This window comes from Rana temporaria, chromosome 2, assembly GCF_905171775.1.
Source record: "Rana temporaria chromosome 2, aRanTem1.1, whole genome shotgun sequence".
NCBI classification, from domain to species: domain Eukaryota; kingdom Metazoa; phylum Chordata; class Amphibia; order Anura; family Ranidae; genus Rana; species Rana temporaria.
This window is the reverse complement of record NC_053490.1, coordinates 25,866,344-25,878,760: the sequence shown is the minus strand read 5'-3', so window position 1 is coordinate 25,878,760 and position 12,417 is coordinate 25,866,344. Positions and strand designations below refer to the sequence as shown.

At 52.4% G+C, this 12,417-nt stretch overlaps 1 protein-coding gene across 2 annotated transcripts in view; it reads left to right on the top strand.

The window, feature by feature from the left end:
- The first annotated feature begins 1,207 nt into the window (after window positions 1-1,207).
- Window positions 1,208-12,417, top strand: part of CCDC90B (coiled-coil domain containing 90B) — a 77,068-nt gene continuing 65,858 nt past the window's right edge. Inside the window, exons 1-2 of one of the 2 annotated variants that reach the window (XM_040339975.1) lie at window positions 1,208-1,377; window positions 3,071-3,193. In XM_040339975.1, the coding sequence (XP_040195909.1) occupies window positions 1,284-1,377; window positions 3,071-3,193 (217 nt within the window). In that variant the 5' untranslated portion in view covers window positions 1,208-1,283. The remainder of the gene's footprint in view (window positions 1,378-3,070; window positions 3,194-12,417) is intronic. The other variant, XM_040339974.1, reaches the window with a different exon arrangement.

Sequence of the window (12,417 nt, the reverse complement as noted above, 5' to 3'; positions counted from 1 at the left end):
CAGGTTGCTCTGGATAGGCACTACAAGTACCAGCAATGCAGAACCTAACACCACAGGTTGCTCTGGATAGGCACTACAAGTACCAGCAATGCAGAACCTAACACCACAGGTTGCTCTGGATAGGCACTACAAGTACCAGCAATGCAGAACCTAACACCACAGGTTGCTCTGGATAGGCACTACAAGTACCAGCAATGCAGAACCTAATACCACAGGTTGCTCTGGATAGGCACTACAAGTACCAGCAATGCAGAACCTAACACCACAGGTTGCTCTGGATAGGCACTACAAGTACCAGCAATGCAGAACCTAACACCACAGGCTGCTCTGGATAGGCACTACAAGTACCAGCAATGCAGAACCTAACACCACAGGTTGCTTTGGGTTGTACAGGGACAGCTGGCAGTTCCAGGAGACACTAGGTAACAAGGGAAGTATTAGTCTTGGAACGCATAGCCCAGTGTTTGTATTGTCTGTAGCGTCACTTCCGTGACATTATCTGACGGTTTCACTGCTCTGTATTGTCGCAAATCGTTTGGAACGCATCGCGCAAGTGTTTGGAATGTATCGCGCATGCACAGTGCAAAATTTCTCAGCGCAACGTCACTTCCAGAGCATTCTGTCATGGGGAGCCAAATGTGACGTAAACTGGAAATCCCAAATTTTGTGTTGTCCTTATTAAAGTAATAGAGGGTAAATCTTCCAATGGGGACACTAGTTCCTGTAACCTGGTGGGTCCCCAAGGAATTCTCTTAATTTGCAGGGATTTCCTCTCACTTCCTGTTTGGTTATGGGACAGGAAGTGAAAGGAAATCTCTGCAATGGGGCACAGATGGAAAGAAAATAAAAATCCCACAGGGGTTATAAACCCCCCCCCCCCCCCGCTCTAAACTGGGGGGGGGGAGTTTTGCTTATAGTTTTAACATCCTGAGAGGTGTGAAGCACTGCAGGCCTCATTCCTCATCAATGCAATTATTACTTTATAAACTCAAAGGAGGAATTCAACAAAACAAATCTTTATTGTTCCACTGACAGGTGGACTTCAATACCACCCTGCTTTACTTTCCATGTCACAATCTGGCACAATGACAGGAATGTTCCATCATCTGTAGAACACCCCCTCCCCCTGCATGCTGAGAGTTGTGGTGCCATGAGTACCACAGAGGCCAGAGAAGGAGACTACATCTCCCAGAATGCAGAGCGGCAGGCCGGAAGTGAGGTAGAGGACGGAGGACACACCCCTACACACAGGGCTGTGAGATCTGAAGTGTCTCTGGGAGGAGATGAGGGGCTCAGGGATGTGCAGACCTCTCTGCCAGCTGCTGATCAGCCACCCTCAGTGTGCCAGGCCGGCCAATCACAGCGGCTGTAGGAGAGGTGAGGTGATCTGATTGGGAGGCCGGGGTCAGTGATGTCCAGAAACTTTCCAAACTCCTGGAAGAGTCAGAGAGGTCACTGCAGGGCTGAGACACCGGGGGAGGGGACACCATCATTACAGAGCAATAAAGTGACACTCGATATATTCTACAATTGGATGGTATGGGAAAGCTTGGGGTCCCATTACATGACCTATGAAGCTCAGGGGGGTCCCATCACATGACCTGTGAAGCTCAGGGGGGTCCCATCACGTGACCTGTGAAGCTCAGAGGGGTCCCATCACGTGACCTGTGAAGCTCAGGGGGTTCCCATCACATGACCTGTGAAGCTCAGGGGGTTCCCATCATATGACCTGTGAAGCTCAGGGGTTCCCATCACATGACCTGTGAAGCTCAGGGGTTCCCATCACATGACCTGTGAAGCTCAGGGGTTCCCATCACATGACCTGTGAAGCTCAGGGGGGGTCCCATCACGTGAGCTGTGAAGCTCAGGGGTTTCCATCACATGACCTGTGAAGCTCAGAGGTTCCCATCACATGACCTGTGAAGCTCAGGGGGTCCCATCACATGACCTGTGAAGCTCAGGGGGGTCCCATCACATGACCTATGAAGCTCAGGGGGGTCCGATCACATGACCTGTGAATCTCAGGGGGTTCCCATCACATGACCTGTGAATCTCAGGGGGTTCCCATCACATGACCTGTGAATCTCAGGGGTTCCCATCACATGACCTGTGAAGCTCAGGGGGGTCCGATCACATGACCTGTGAATCTCAGGGGGTTCCCATCACATGACCTATGAATCTCAGGGGGTTCCCATCATGTGAAGCTCAGGGGGGTCCCATCACATGACCCGTGAAGCTCAGGGGGGTCCCATCACATGACCCATGAAGCTCAGGGGGGTCCCATCATGTGACCTGTGAAGCTCAGGGGTTCCCATCACATGACCTGTGAAGCTCAGGGGTTCCCATCACATGACCTGTGAAGCTCAGGGGTTCCCATCACATGACCTATGAAGCTCAGGGGGGTCCCATCACATGACCTATGAAGCTCAGGGGGGTCCCATCACATGACCTATGAAGCTCAGGGGGGTCCCATCACGTGAAGCTCAGGGGGGTCCCATCACATGACCTGTGAAGCTCAGGGGGGTCCCATCACATGACCTATGAAGCTCAGGGGGGTCCCATCACATGACCTATGAATCTCAGGGGGTTCCCATCACGTGACCTATGAATCTCAGGGGGTTCCCATCACGTGAAGCTCAGGGGGGTCCCATCACATGACCTGTGAAGCTCAGGGGGGTCCCATCACATGACCCATGAAGCTCAGGGGGGTCCCATCACATGACCCGTGAAGCTCAGAAGGTTCCCATCACATGACCTGTGAAGCTCAGGGGTTCCCATCACATGACCTGTGAAGCTCAGGGGTTCCCATCACATGACCTATGAAGCTCAGGGGGGTCCCATCACATGACCTATGAAGCTCAGGGGGGTCCCATCACATGACCTATGAACCTCAGGGTGTTCCATCACATGCCTTTTGAAGCTCAGAGGGTTTCCAACCCATGACCTATATCGCTTGATGCGTTGCCATCCCATGACCTATGAAGCTGGAGGGGGGGGGCTTCCTATCCCATGACTCCAAGTGTTCCATGTATCTTGTGTTATTATCCTGATTGGTTGCTGATCATTGCAGGGCTGATCACTAGGGCGGAGCTCCTGTCCAGCTACGATGTGCGGAGGGTGGAGATAACGCCGCCGGAGCAGAGGAAGTTGACCTTTGACACTCACGCTCTGGTGTGTGACCTGGAGACACACGGTAAGGAGATCTCACTTCTGTAAATCACTCCCCTGTGGTCTCTTATCTATACAATTCTCAGTATATTATTATATCTGTCTGATAAAGAAAAACCTTATCTGATCCTGCCAGAAATCCAGTGATGTCCGGTGCACTCTACTAAGTTATCTCAATCCATGCTACCAGGGAATGTGTTCTGACCACTGACCACCTCCCACCATGCTGTGTAGTGAGGGGGAGGGGCTCTCTAGCCCTGGCACACTTCCTGTCCTAGAGTGACAACTCTGCTTCTCTATAGATACAATGTAGTGAGTGTGGTCACCCTAGGGCAGCCATTGCTAAATGGACTAGACTGAGTGACAGCCTTTCTCCAGAGTGCCAGCCAGTGAGTCCCCCCCCCCCCCCCCCACCTCTGCAATCATTGGCTGCTAGGACCGCTGGCATCCTAACAACCAAAGTTGTCACATGCATGCCCCATCACCAGCATCACAGAACAGAAGTGGAACTTCCTCCATCCAGACCTGAAACCTGCTCTGACTCCTGGCTGCTCTCCTCTGCCTGGTTCTAAAAGGTGCAGGAGGCGCTCTGATTGGGGGACCCCTGATGGGGAGGAGGCGCTCTGATGGGGAGGAGGCGCTCTGATGGGGAGGAGGCGCTCTGATGGGGAGGAGGCGCTCTGATGGGGAGGAGGCGCTCTGATGGGAGGAGGCGATCTGATGGGAGGAGGAGCTCTGATGGGGGGCCCCTGATGGGAGGAGGCGCTTTGATTGGGGGACCCCTGATGGGGAGGAGGCGCCCTGATTGGGGGACCCCTGATGGGGAGGAGGCGCTCTGATGGGGAGGAGGCGCTCTGATGGGGAGGAGGCGCTCTGATGGGGAGGAGGCGCTCTGATGGGAGGAGGCGATCTGATGGGAGGAGGTGCTCTGATGGGGGGCCCCTGATGGGAGGAGGCGCTTTGATTGGGGGACCCCTGATGGGGAGGAGGCGCTCTGATGGGGAGGAGGCGCTCTGATGGGGAGGAGGCGCTCTGATGGGGAGGAGGCGCTCTGATGGGGAGGAGGCGCTCTGATGGGGAGGAGGCGCTCTGATGGGGAGGAGGCGCTCTGATGGGAGGAGGCGATCTGATGGGGAGGAGGCGCTCTGATGGGAGGAGGCGATCTGATGGGGAGGAGGCGCTCTGATGGGGAGGAGGCGCTCTGATGGGAGGAGGCGATCTGATGGGGGGCCCCTGATGGGAGGAGGCGCTCTGATTGGGGGCCCCTGATGGGAGGAGGCGCTCTGATTGGGGGACCCTGATGGGAGGAGGCGCTCTGATTGGGGGACCCCTGATGTGATGGCGGCAGAGACCGGTCTTGTTTTGGAGGATTAGGTAAGTATATCTCCCTTCTCCAATCCCCTATACAAAAACAAGCAGTTGCAATGTGGGCAAAGTACTACTGCCTTTGCCCATAGTTGGGCTTTAAACCAGTACTGTTTAACCAGTTCCCTTCCGCCTATAGTCAAATAATGGCCGGGCAAGACCGATGTCTTTCCAGTTGGACGTGCTCCCAAGACGCGCCTTGCACGTGGCCTGCATTGTCATCAGTTGTACACAATGGATGGCTTCCTTTTATGCCATTCATTGTGTACAATTGTGTTGCAACGTCACTCCTGTGCATGTGCATGGGAGCCGCCAGTCAAGATAAGGCAGGGTGGGTAGTGCTTCTTCACAGCGCATGCGCCAATGACAACATTGGCGCAGTACAAAGTAAATATCTCCTAAACGGCGCACGTTTAGGAGATAGTTACTGCACCTATAGGTAAGCCTTACTATAGGCTTACCTATAGGTACAACTTGAAAATGGAGGTTTACAACCTCTTTCACTAGGGCTTATTTTCGGGTTGGGCTTATATTTTGGCCATCCCTGAAAATCACGCCAGGTCTTAATCTTGGGGAAACACAGTACTAGTATTAAAAGTATTATTATATTAGTAGTAGTAATATCCTTATTGTAGGTATTATTAGAACATAGAGAGGGGTAAATAGCTGTCTATCATGCTTTGAAGGATCAGAATCGATCTATATTTTTGTTTTATTTATTTTTTATTATAGTTATTATTATTATTTTTTTTATTATTATTTTTTTAGGGTTACAACAACTTTAAGATCGTCATTGTACAAACTAAAAAAAGACACCCCTGAAAATAAGCCCTAATGTGTTTTATGGAGCCAAAATTAATATAAGACCCGGTCCTATTTTTGGGGAGCACAGTACTTTACTACTACCTATTTAATAAGGATATAACTAATAATAATACTTTTAATACTACCGCTACTATAATCATACCCTTTAATAATATTATGTTTTTATTTTATGGAAAAAAATCCTTTTGTAAATATGAAGTTTTAAGGTTCTTGCAAATAGACAGTTTGTGGTGCAAATATGCTTTAGTGTACAAATCCAGACCTGTTCCTGTGCCGGGAAGTGCAGGTGGTGTGTACAGCTGATCATAGACCTAAATGGATGTACAGGTCTGATTCATTCTTTATTTGTATTATTTAATTTGTTTCCGCCTACAGCCATACGCTTCTGTGCGTGGCTCTTGGCTTCTGTGGGTGGCTCTTGGCTTCTGTGGGTGGCTCTTGGCTTCTGTGGGTGGCTCTTGGCTTCTGTGGGTGGCTCTTGGCTTCTGTGGGTGGCTCTAGGCTGCTGTGGGTGGCTCTAGGCTTCTGTGGGAGGCTCTTGGCTTCTGTGCGTGGCTCTTGGCTTCTGTGGGTGGCTCTAGGCTGCTGTGGGTGGCTCTAGGCTGCTGTGGGTGGCTCTAGGCTTCTGTGGGAGGCTCTTGGCTTCTGTGGGTGGCTCTAGGCTTCTGTGGGTGGCTCTAGGCTGCTGTGGGCGGCTCTTGGCTGCTGTGGGCGGCTCTTGGCTGCTGTGGGCGGCTCTTGGCTGCTGTGGGCGGCTCTTGGCTGCTGTGGGCGGCTCTTGGCTGCTGTGGGCGGCTCTTGGCTGCTGTGGGCGGCTCTTGGCTGCTGTGGGCGGCTGTTGGCTGCTGTGGGTGGCTGTTGGCTGCTGTGGGTGGCTGTTGGCTGCTGTGGGTGGCTGTTGGCTGCTGTGGGTGGCTGTTGGCTGCTGTGGGTGGCTGTTGGCTTCTGTGGGCGGCTGTTGGCTTCTGTGGGCGGCTCTTGGCTGCTGTGGGTGGCTCTATGCATCACCTGCAGCTCCCTGGGATTTGATAGTGCATAATTGTACTGCAAACAGCCCATGTGCATGAGCCCTTATTTACTAAGAACTTACCTCCGTGCACACTCCTGAAACCGTGCACGCCTGCCCTCCAGCTGTAGGTGCACAATTACTTCTCATACATTTCCCACTGTAAAACCGTGTACACTTGGATGCAAGTCCTGTACGTCTCTCATAGACCCCAAGGCTCTGATTGCATTCCTGCTTCATTCTCCTCCAGGGCTTTCTCAGAGGGAAGCCTGGGGCCGAGCTTTGGGGCTGAGCTTTGGGGCCGAGCTTTGGGGCTGAGCTTTGGGGCCGAGCTTTGGGGCCGAGCTCTGGGGCCGAGCTCTGGGGCCGAGCTGTATACATTGAAGCTGCATGGATAGAAATACAAATTCTATGGAAGGGAAACCCATGTGTTTGCAGCAATTTTTTTTATTACGAGTACTTGTATTGCGCTGTCAATTTACATATACAGTATCTCACAAAAGTAAGTACACCCCTCACATTTATGTAAATATTTTATTCTATCTTTTCATGTGACAACACTGAAGAAATTACACTTTGCTACAATGTTGTGTAGTGAGTGTACAGCTTGTATAACAGTGTACATTTGCTGTCCCCTCAAAATAACTCAACACACAGCCATTAATGTCTAAACCGCTGGCATCAAAAGTGAGTACTGCCCTAAGTGAAAATTTCCAAATTGGGCCCAAAGTGTCAATATCTTGTGTGGCCACCATTATTTTCCAACACTGTCTTTACTCTCTTGGGCATGGAGGTCACCAGAGCTTCACAGGTTGCCACTGGAGTCTCTTCCCCTCCTCCATGATGACATCCCAGAGCTGGTGGATCTTTAGAGACCTTGCGCTCCTCCACCTTCCGTTTGAGGATGCCCCACAGATGGTAAATAAGGTTTAGGTCTGGAGACATGCATGGCCAGTCCATCACCTTTACCCTCAGCTTTTTTAGCAAGGCAGGTATCATTGGTTATCATGGGGTATGACTTGTCGTGCAACTCTGACGTCCAAATTCGCAGGCAAAGTCTCGCACGTGTGAAAGGGGCTTTACTCACATTCATGCATATACATACTAGGGCCAATTTAGACAGGAGCCAATTAACCTACCAGCATGTCTTTGGAGTGTGGGAGGAAACCGGAGTACCCGGAGGAAACTCACACAGACACAGGGAGAACATACAAACTCCAGGCAGGTAGTGCCGCGGTTTGGACTCAAAATGACGATCCAAGTGTATTTCAGTTCTTCATTCATTCCTATAATCAGATCACACCAATTGCTCACAACTTGAAACTTCTGATCAGGCTCACACCAGCTATGTTGGCAGTTAAATGGGTGATGTGGCACAGATCATAGCTGCCATGTTTCCAATCTGCAGCACCGATTGTGTTGTATCACCCGTCGTTCCCGCGTCGTGAAATTTGAATTTTACGTAGTTTGCGTAAGTGAATCGTGAATGGCGTTGGACGCCATTCACGTTCACTTTCAAGCAAACGACGTCCTTGCGACGTCATTTGCCGCAATGCACGTCGGGAAAGTTTCCCGACGGAGCATGCGCTCTACGATCGGCGCGGGAACGCGCCTAATTTAAATGATTCCCGCCCCCTACGGGATCATTTAAATTGCGCGCGCTTGCGCCGGGCATTTTGCCGGCGCGCCCACGCAATTTACGGAGCTACTGCTCCGTGAATCAAGGGCAGCGCAGCAAATTTGTGGGGGCGCAGGGCAAAAACGTTGCCCTGCGCCTCCGTAAATAATGCGCAATTCTACCTGAATCCAGCCCAGTATGTTTTTATTGTATGGAAAAAAATCCTTTTGTAAATATGAAGTTTTAAGGTTCTTGCAAATAGACAGTTTGTGGTGCAAATATGCTTTAGTGTACAAATCCAGACGTGTTCCTGTGTCGGGAAGTGCAGGTGGTGTGTACAGCTGATCATAGACATAAATGGATGTACAGGTCTGATTCATTCTTTATTTTTATTATTTTATTTTTTTTCCGCCTACAGCCATACGCTTCTGTGGGTGGCTCTAGGCTTCTGTGGTCGGCTCTAGGCTTCTGTGGTCGGCTCTAGGCTTCTTTGGGTGGCTCTTGGCTTCTGTGGGCGGCTCTAGGCTTCTGTGGGCGGCTCTAGGCTTCTGTGGGCGGCTCTAGGCTTCTGTGGGCGGCTCTAGGCTTCTGTGGGCGGCTTTAGGCTTCTGTGGGCGGCTTTAGGCTTCTGTGGGTGGCTCTTGGCTTCTGTGGGTGGCTCTTGGCTTCTGTGGGTGGCTCTTGGCTTCTGTGGGGGTGGCTCTAGGCTTCTGTGGGGGTGGCTCTAGGCTTCTGTGGGGGTGGCTCTAGGCTTCTGTGGGGGTGGCTCTAGGCTTCTGTGGGGGTGGCTCTAGGCTTCTGTGGGGGTGGCTCTAGGCTTCTGTGGGGGTGGCTCTAGGCTTCTGTGGGGGTGGCTCTAGGCTTCTGTGGGGGTGGCTCTAGGCTTCTGTGGTCGGCTCTTGGCTTCTGTGGTCGGCTCTTGGCTTCTGTGGGTGGCTCTAGGCTTTTGTGGGTGGCTCTAGGCTTTTGTGGGTGGCTCTAGGCTTCTGTGGGCGGCTCTAGGCTTCTGTGGGCGGCTCTAGGCTTCTGTGGGCGGCTTTAGGCTTCTGTGGGTGGCTCTTGGCTTCTGTGGGTGGCTCTTGGCTTCTGTGGGTGGCTCTTGGCTTCTGTGGGTGGCTCTTGGCTTCTGTGGGGGTGGCTCTTGGCTTCTGTGGGGGTGGCTCTAGGCTTCTGTGGGGGTGGCTCTAGGCTTCTGTGGGGGTGGCTCTAGGCTTCTGTGGGGGTGGCTCTTGGCTTCTGTGGGTGGCTCTTGGCTTCTGTGGTCGGCTCTAGGCTTCTGTGGGTGGCTCTTGGCTTCTGTGGGTGGCTCTAGGCTTCTGTGGGCGGCTCTAGGCTTCTGTGGGCGGCTCTAGGCTTCTGTGGGCGGCTTTAGGCTTCTGTGGGTGGCTCTTGGCTTCTGTGGGTGGCTCTTGGCTTCTGTGGGTGGCTCTTGGCTTCTGTGGGTGGCTCTTGGCTTCTGTGGGGGTGGCTCTTGGCTTCTGTGGGGGTGGCTCTTGGCTTCTGTGGGGGTGGCTCTAGGCTTCTGTGGGGGTGGCTCTAGGCTTCTGTGGGGGTGGCTCTAGGCTTCTGTGGGGGTGGCTCTAGGCTTCTGTGGGGGTGGCTCTAGGCTTCTGTGGGGGTGGCTCTTGGCTTCTGTGGGTGGCTCTTGGCTTCTGTGGGTGGCTCTTGGCTTCTGTGGTCGGCTCTAGGCTTCTGTGGGTGGCTCTAGGCTTCTGTGGGTGGCTCTAGGCTTCTGTGGGTGGCTCTATGCATCACCTGCAGCTCCCTGGGATTTGATAGTGCATAATTGTACTGCAAACAGCCCATGTGCATGAGCCCTTATTTACTAAGAACTTACCTCCGTGCACACTCCTAAAACTGAAACCGTGCACGCCTGCCCTCCAGCTGTAGGTGCACAATTACTTCTCATATATTTCCCACTGTAAAACCGTGTACACTTGGATGCAAGCCCTGTACGTCTCTCATAGACCCCAAGGCTCTGATTGCATTCCTGCTTCATTCTCCTCCAGGGCTTTCTCAGAGGGAAGCCTGGGGCCGAGCTTTGGGGCCGAGCTTTGGGGCCGAGCTCTGGGGCCGAGCTCTGGGGCCGAGCTCTGGGGCCGAGCTTTGGGGCCGAGCTTTGGGGCCGAGCTTTGGGGCCGAGCTTTGGGGCCGAGCTCTGGGGCCGAGCTCTGGGGCCGAGCTTTGGGGCCGAGCTTTGGGGCCGAGCTCTGGGGCCGAGCTTTGGGGCCGAGCTTTGGGGCCGAGCTTTGGGGCCGAGCTTTGGGGCCGAGCTCTGGGGCCGAGCTTTGGGGCCGAGCTCTGGGGCCGAGCTCTGGGGCCGAGCTCTGGGGCTGAGCTTTGGGGCTGAGCTTTGTTGCTGAGCTTTGGGGCCGAGCTGTATACATCTTGAAACTGCATGGATAGAAACACAAATTCTATGGAAGGGAAACCCATGTGTTTGCAGCAATTTTTTTTTATTACGAGTACTTGTATTACGCTGTCAATTTACATATACAGTATCTCACAAAAGTAAGTACACCCCTCACATTTATGTAAATATTTTATTCCATCTTTTCATGTGACAACACTGAAGAAATTACACTTTTCTACAATGTTGTGTAGTGAGTGTACAGCTTGTATAACAGTGTACATTTGCTGTCCCCTCAAAATAACTCAACACACAGCCATTAATGTCTAAACCGCTGGCAACAAAAGTGAGTACACCCCTAAGTGAAAATGTCCAAATTGGGCCCAAAGTGTCAATATTTTGTGTGGCCGCCATTATTTTTAACCCTCTTGGGCATGGAGGTCACCAGAGCCTCACAGGTTGTCACTGGAGTCCTCTTCCACTTCTCCATGATGACATCACAGAGCTGGTGGATGTTAGAGACCTTGCGCTCCTCCACCTTCCATTTGAGGATGCTCCACAGATGCCCAATAGGGTTTTGGTCTGGAGACATGCTTGGCCAGTCCATCACCTTTACCATCAGCTTCTTTAGCAAGGCAGGTATCATTGGGAATCATGGGGTATGACTTGTCATGCAACTCTGACGTCCAAATTCGCAGGCAAAGTCTTGCACGTGTGAAAGGGGCTTTACTCACATTCATGCATATACATACTCGGGCCAATTTAGACAGGAGCCAATTAACCTACCAGCATGTCTTTGGAGTGTGGGAGGAAACCGGAGTACCCGGAGGAAACCCACACAGACACAGGGAGAACATGCAAACTCCAGGCAGGTAGTGCCGCGGTTTGGATTCAAAATGACGATCCAAGTGTATTTCAGTTGTTCATTCATTCCTAAAATCAGATCACACCAATTGCTCACAACCTGAAACTTCTGATCAGGCTCACACCAGCTACGTTGGCAGTTAAATGGGTGATGTGGCACAGATCATAGCTGCCATGTCTCCAATCTGCAGCACCGATAGTGTTGTGTCACTCTGTGCATGCAGCAGGAGGAACAAGACTTCCTCGATCAGAAACGGAAAACTCTTTAGAGTAGGCTTCTGTTATACAGTATGGACCAAACTCTGTGCACACAACTAGAGGGTGGGTGTGTGTGGTGGGTGTGTGTGGTGGTTGGATGTGTGGTGGTTGGAGTGTGGTGGGTGTGTGTGTGGTGGGTGGGTGTGTGTGGTGGTTGGTGTGGGTGTGGTCACTGTGGTGTGGTGGGGTGGGGTGTGTGTGTGGTGGGGTGTGTGTGTGTGGTGGGGTGTGTGTGTGTGGTCACTGTGGTGTGGTGTGGTGTGGTGGGGTGTGTGTGTGGTGGGTGGGTGGGTGTGTGTGGTGGGTGGGTGTGTGTGGTCACTGTGGTGTGTGTGTGTGTGTGTGTGTGGTCACTGTGGTGTGTGTGGTCACTGTGGTGTGTGTGGTCACTGTGGTGTGTGTGTGTGTGGTCACTGTGGTGTGTGTGTGTGTGGTCACTGTGGTGTGTGTGTGTGTGGTCACTGTGGTGTGTGTGTGTGTGGTCACTGTGGTGTGTGTGTGTGGTCACTGTGGTGTGTGTGGTCACTGTGGTGTGTGTGTGTGTGGTCACTGTGGTGTGTGTGTGTGGTCACTGTGGTGTGTGTGGTCACTGTGGTGTGTGTGGTCACTGTGGTGTGTGTGTGTGGTCACTGTGGTGTGTGTGTGTGGTCACTGTGGTGTGTGTGTGTGGTCACTGTGGTGTGTGTGTGTGTGGTCACTGTGGTGTGTGTGGTCACTGTGGTGTGTGTGGTCACTGTGGTGTGTGTGGTCACTGTGGTGTGTGTGGTCACTGTGGTGTGTGTGTGTGTGGTCACTGTGGTGTGTGTGTGTGTGGTCACTGTGGTGTGTGTGTGTGTGGTCACTGTGGTGTGTGTGTGTGTGGTCACTGTGGTGTGTGTGTGTGTGTGTGTGGTCACTGTGGTGTGTGTGTGTCTGTGGTGTGTGTGTGTGTGTGTGTGGTCACTGTGGTGTGTGTGTGTGGTC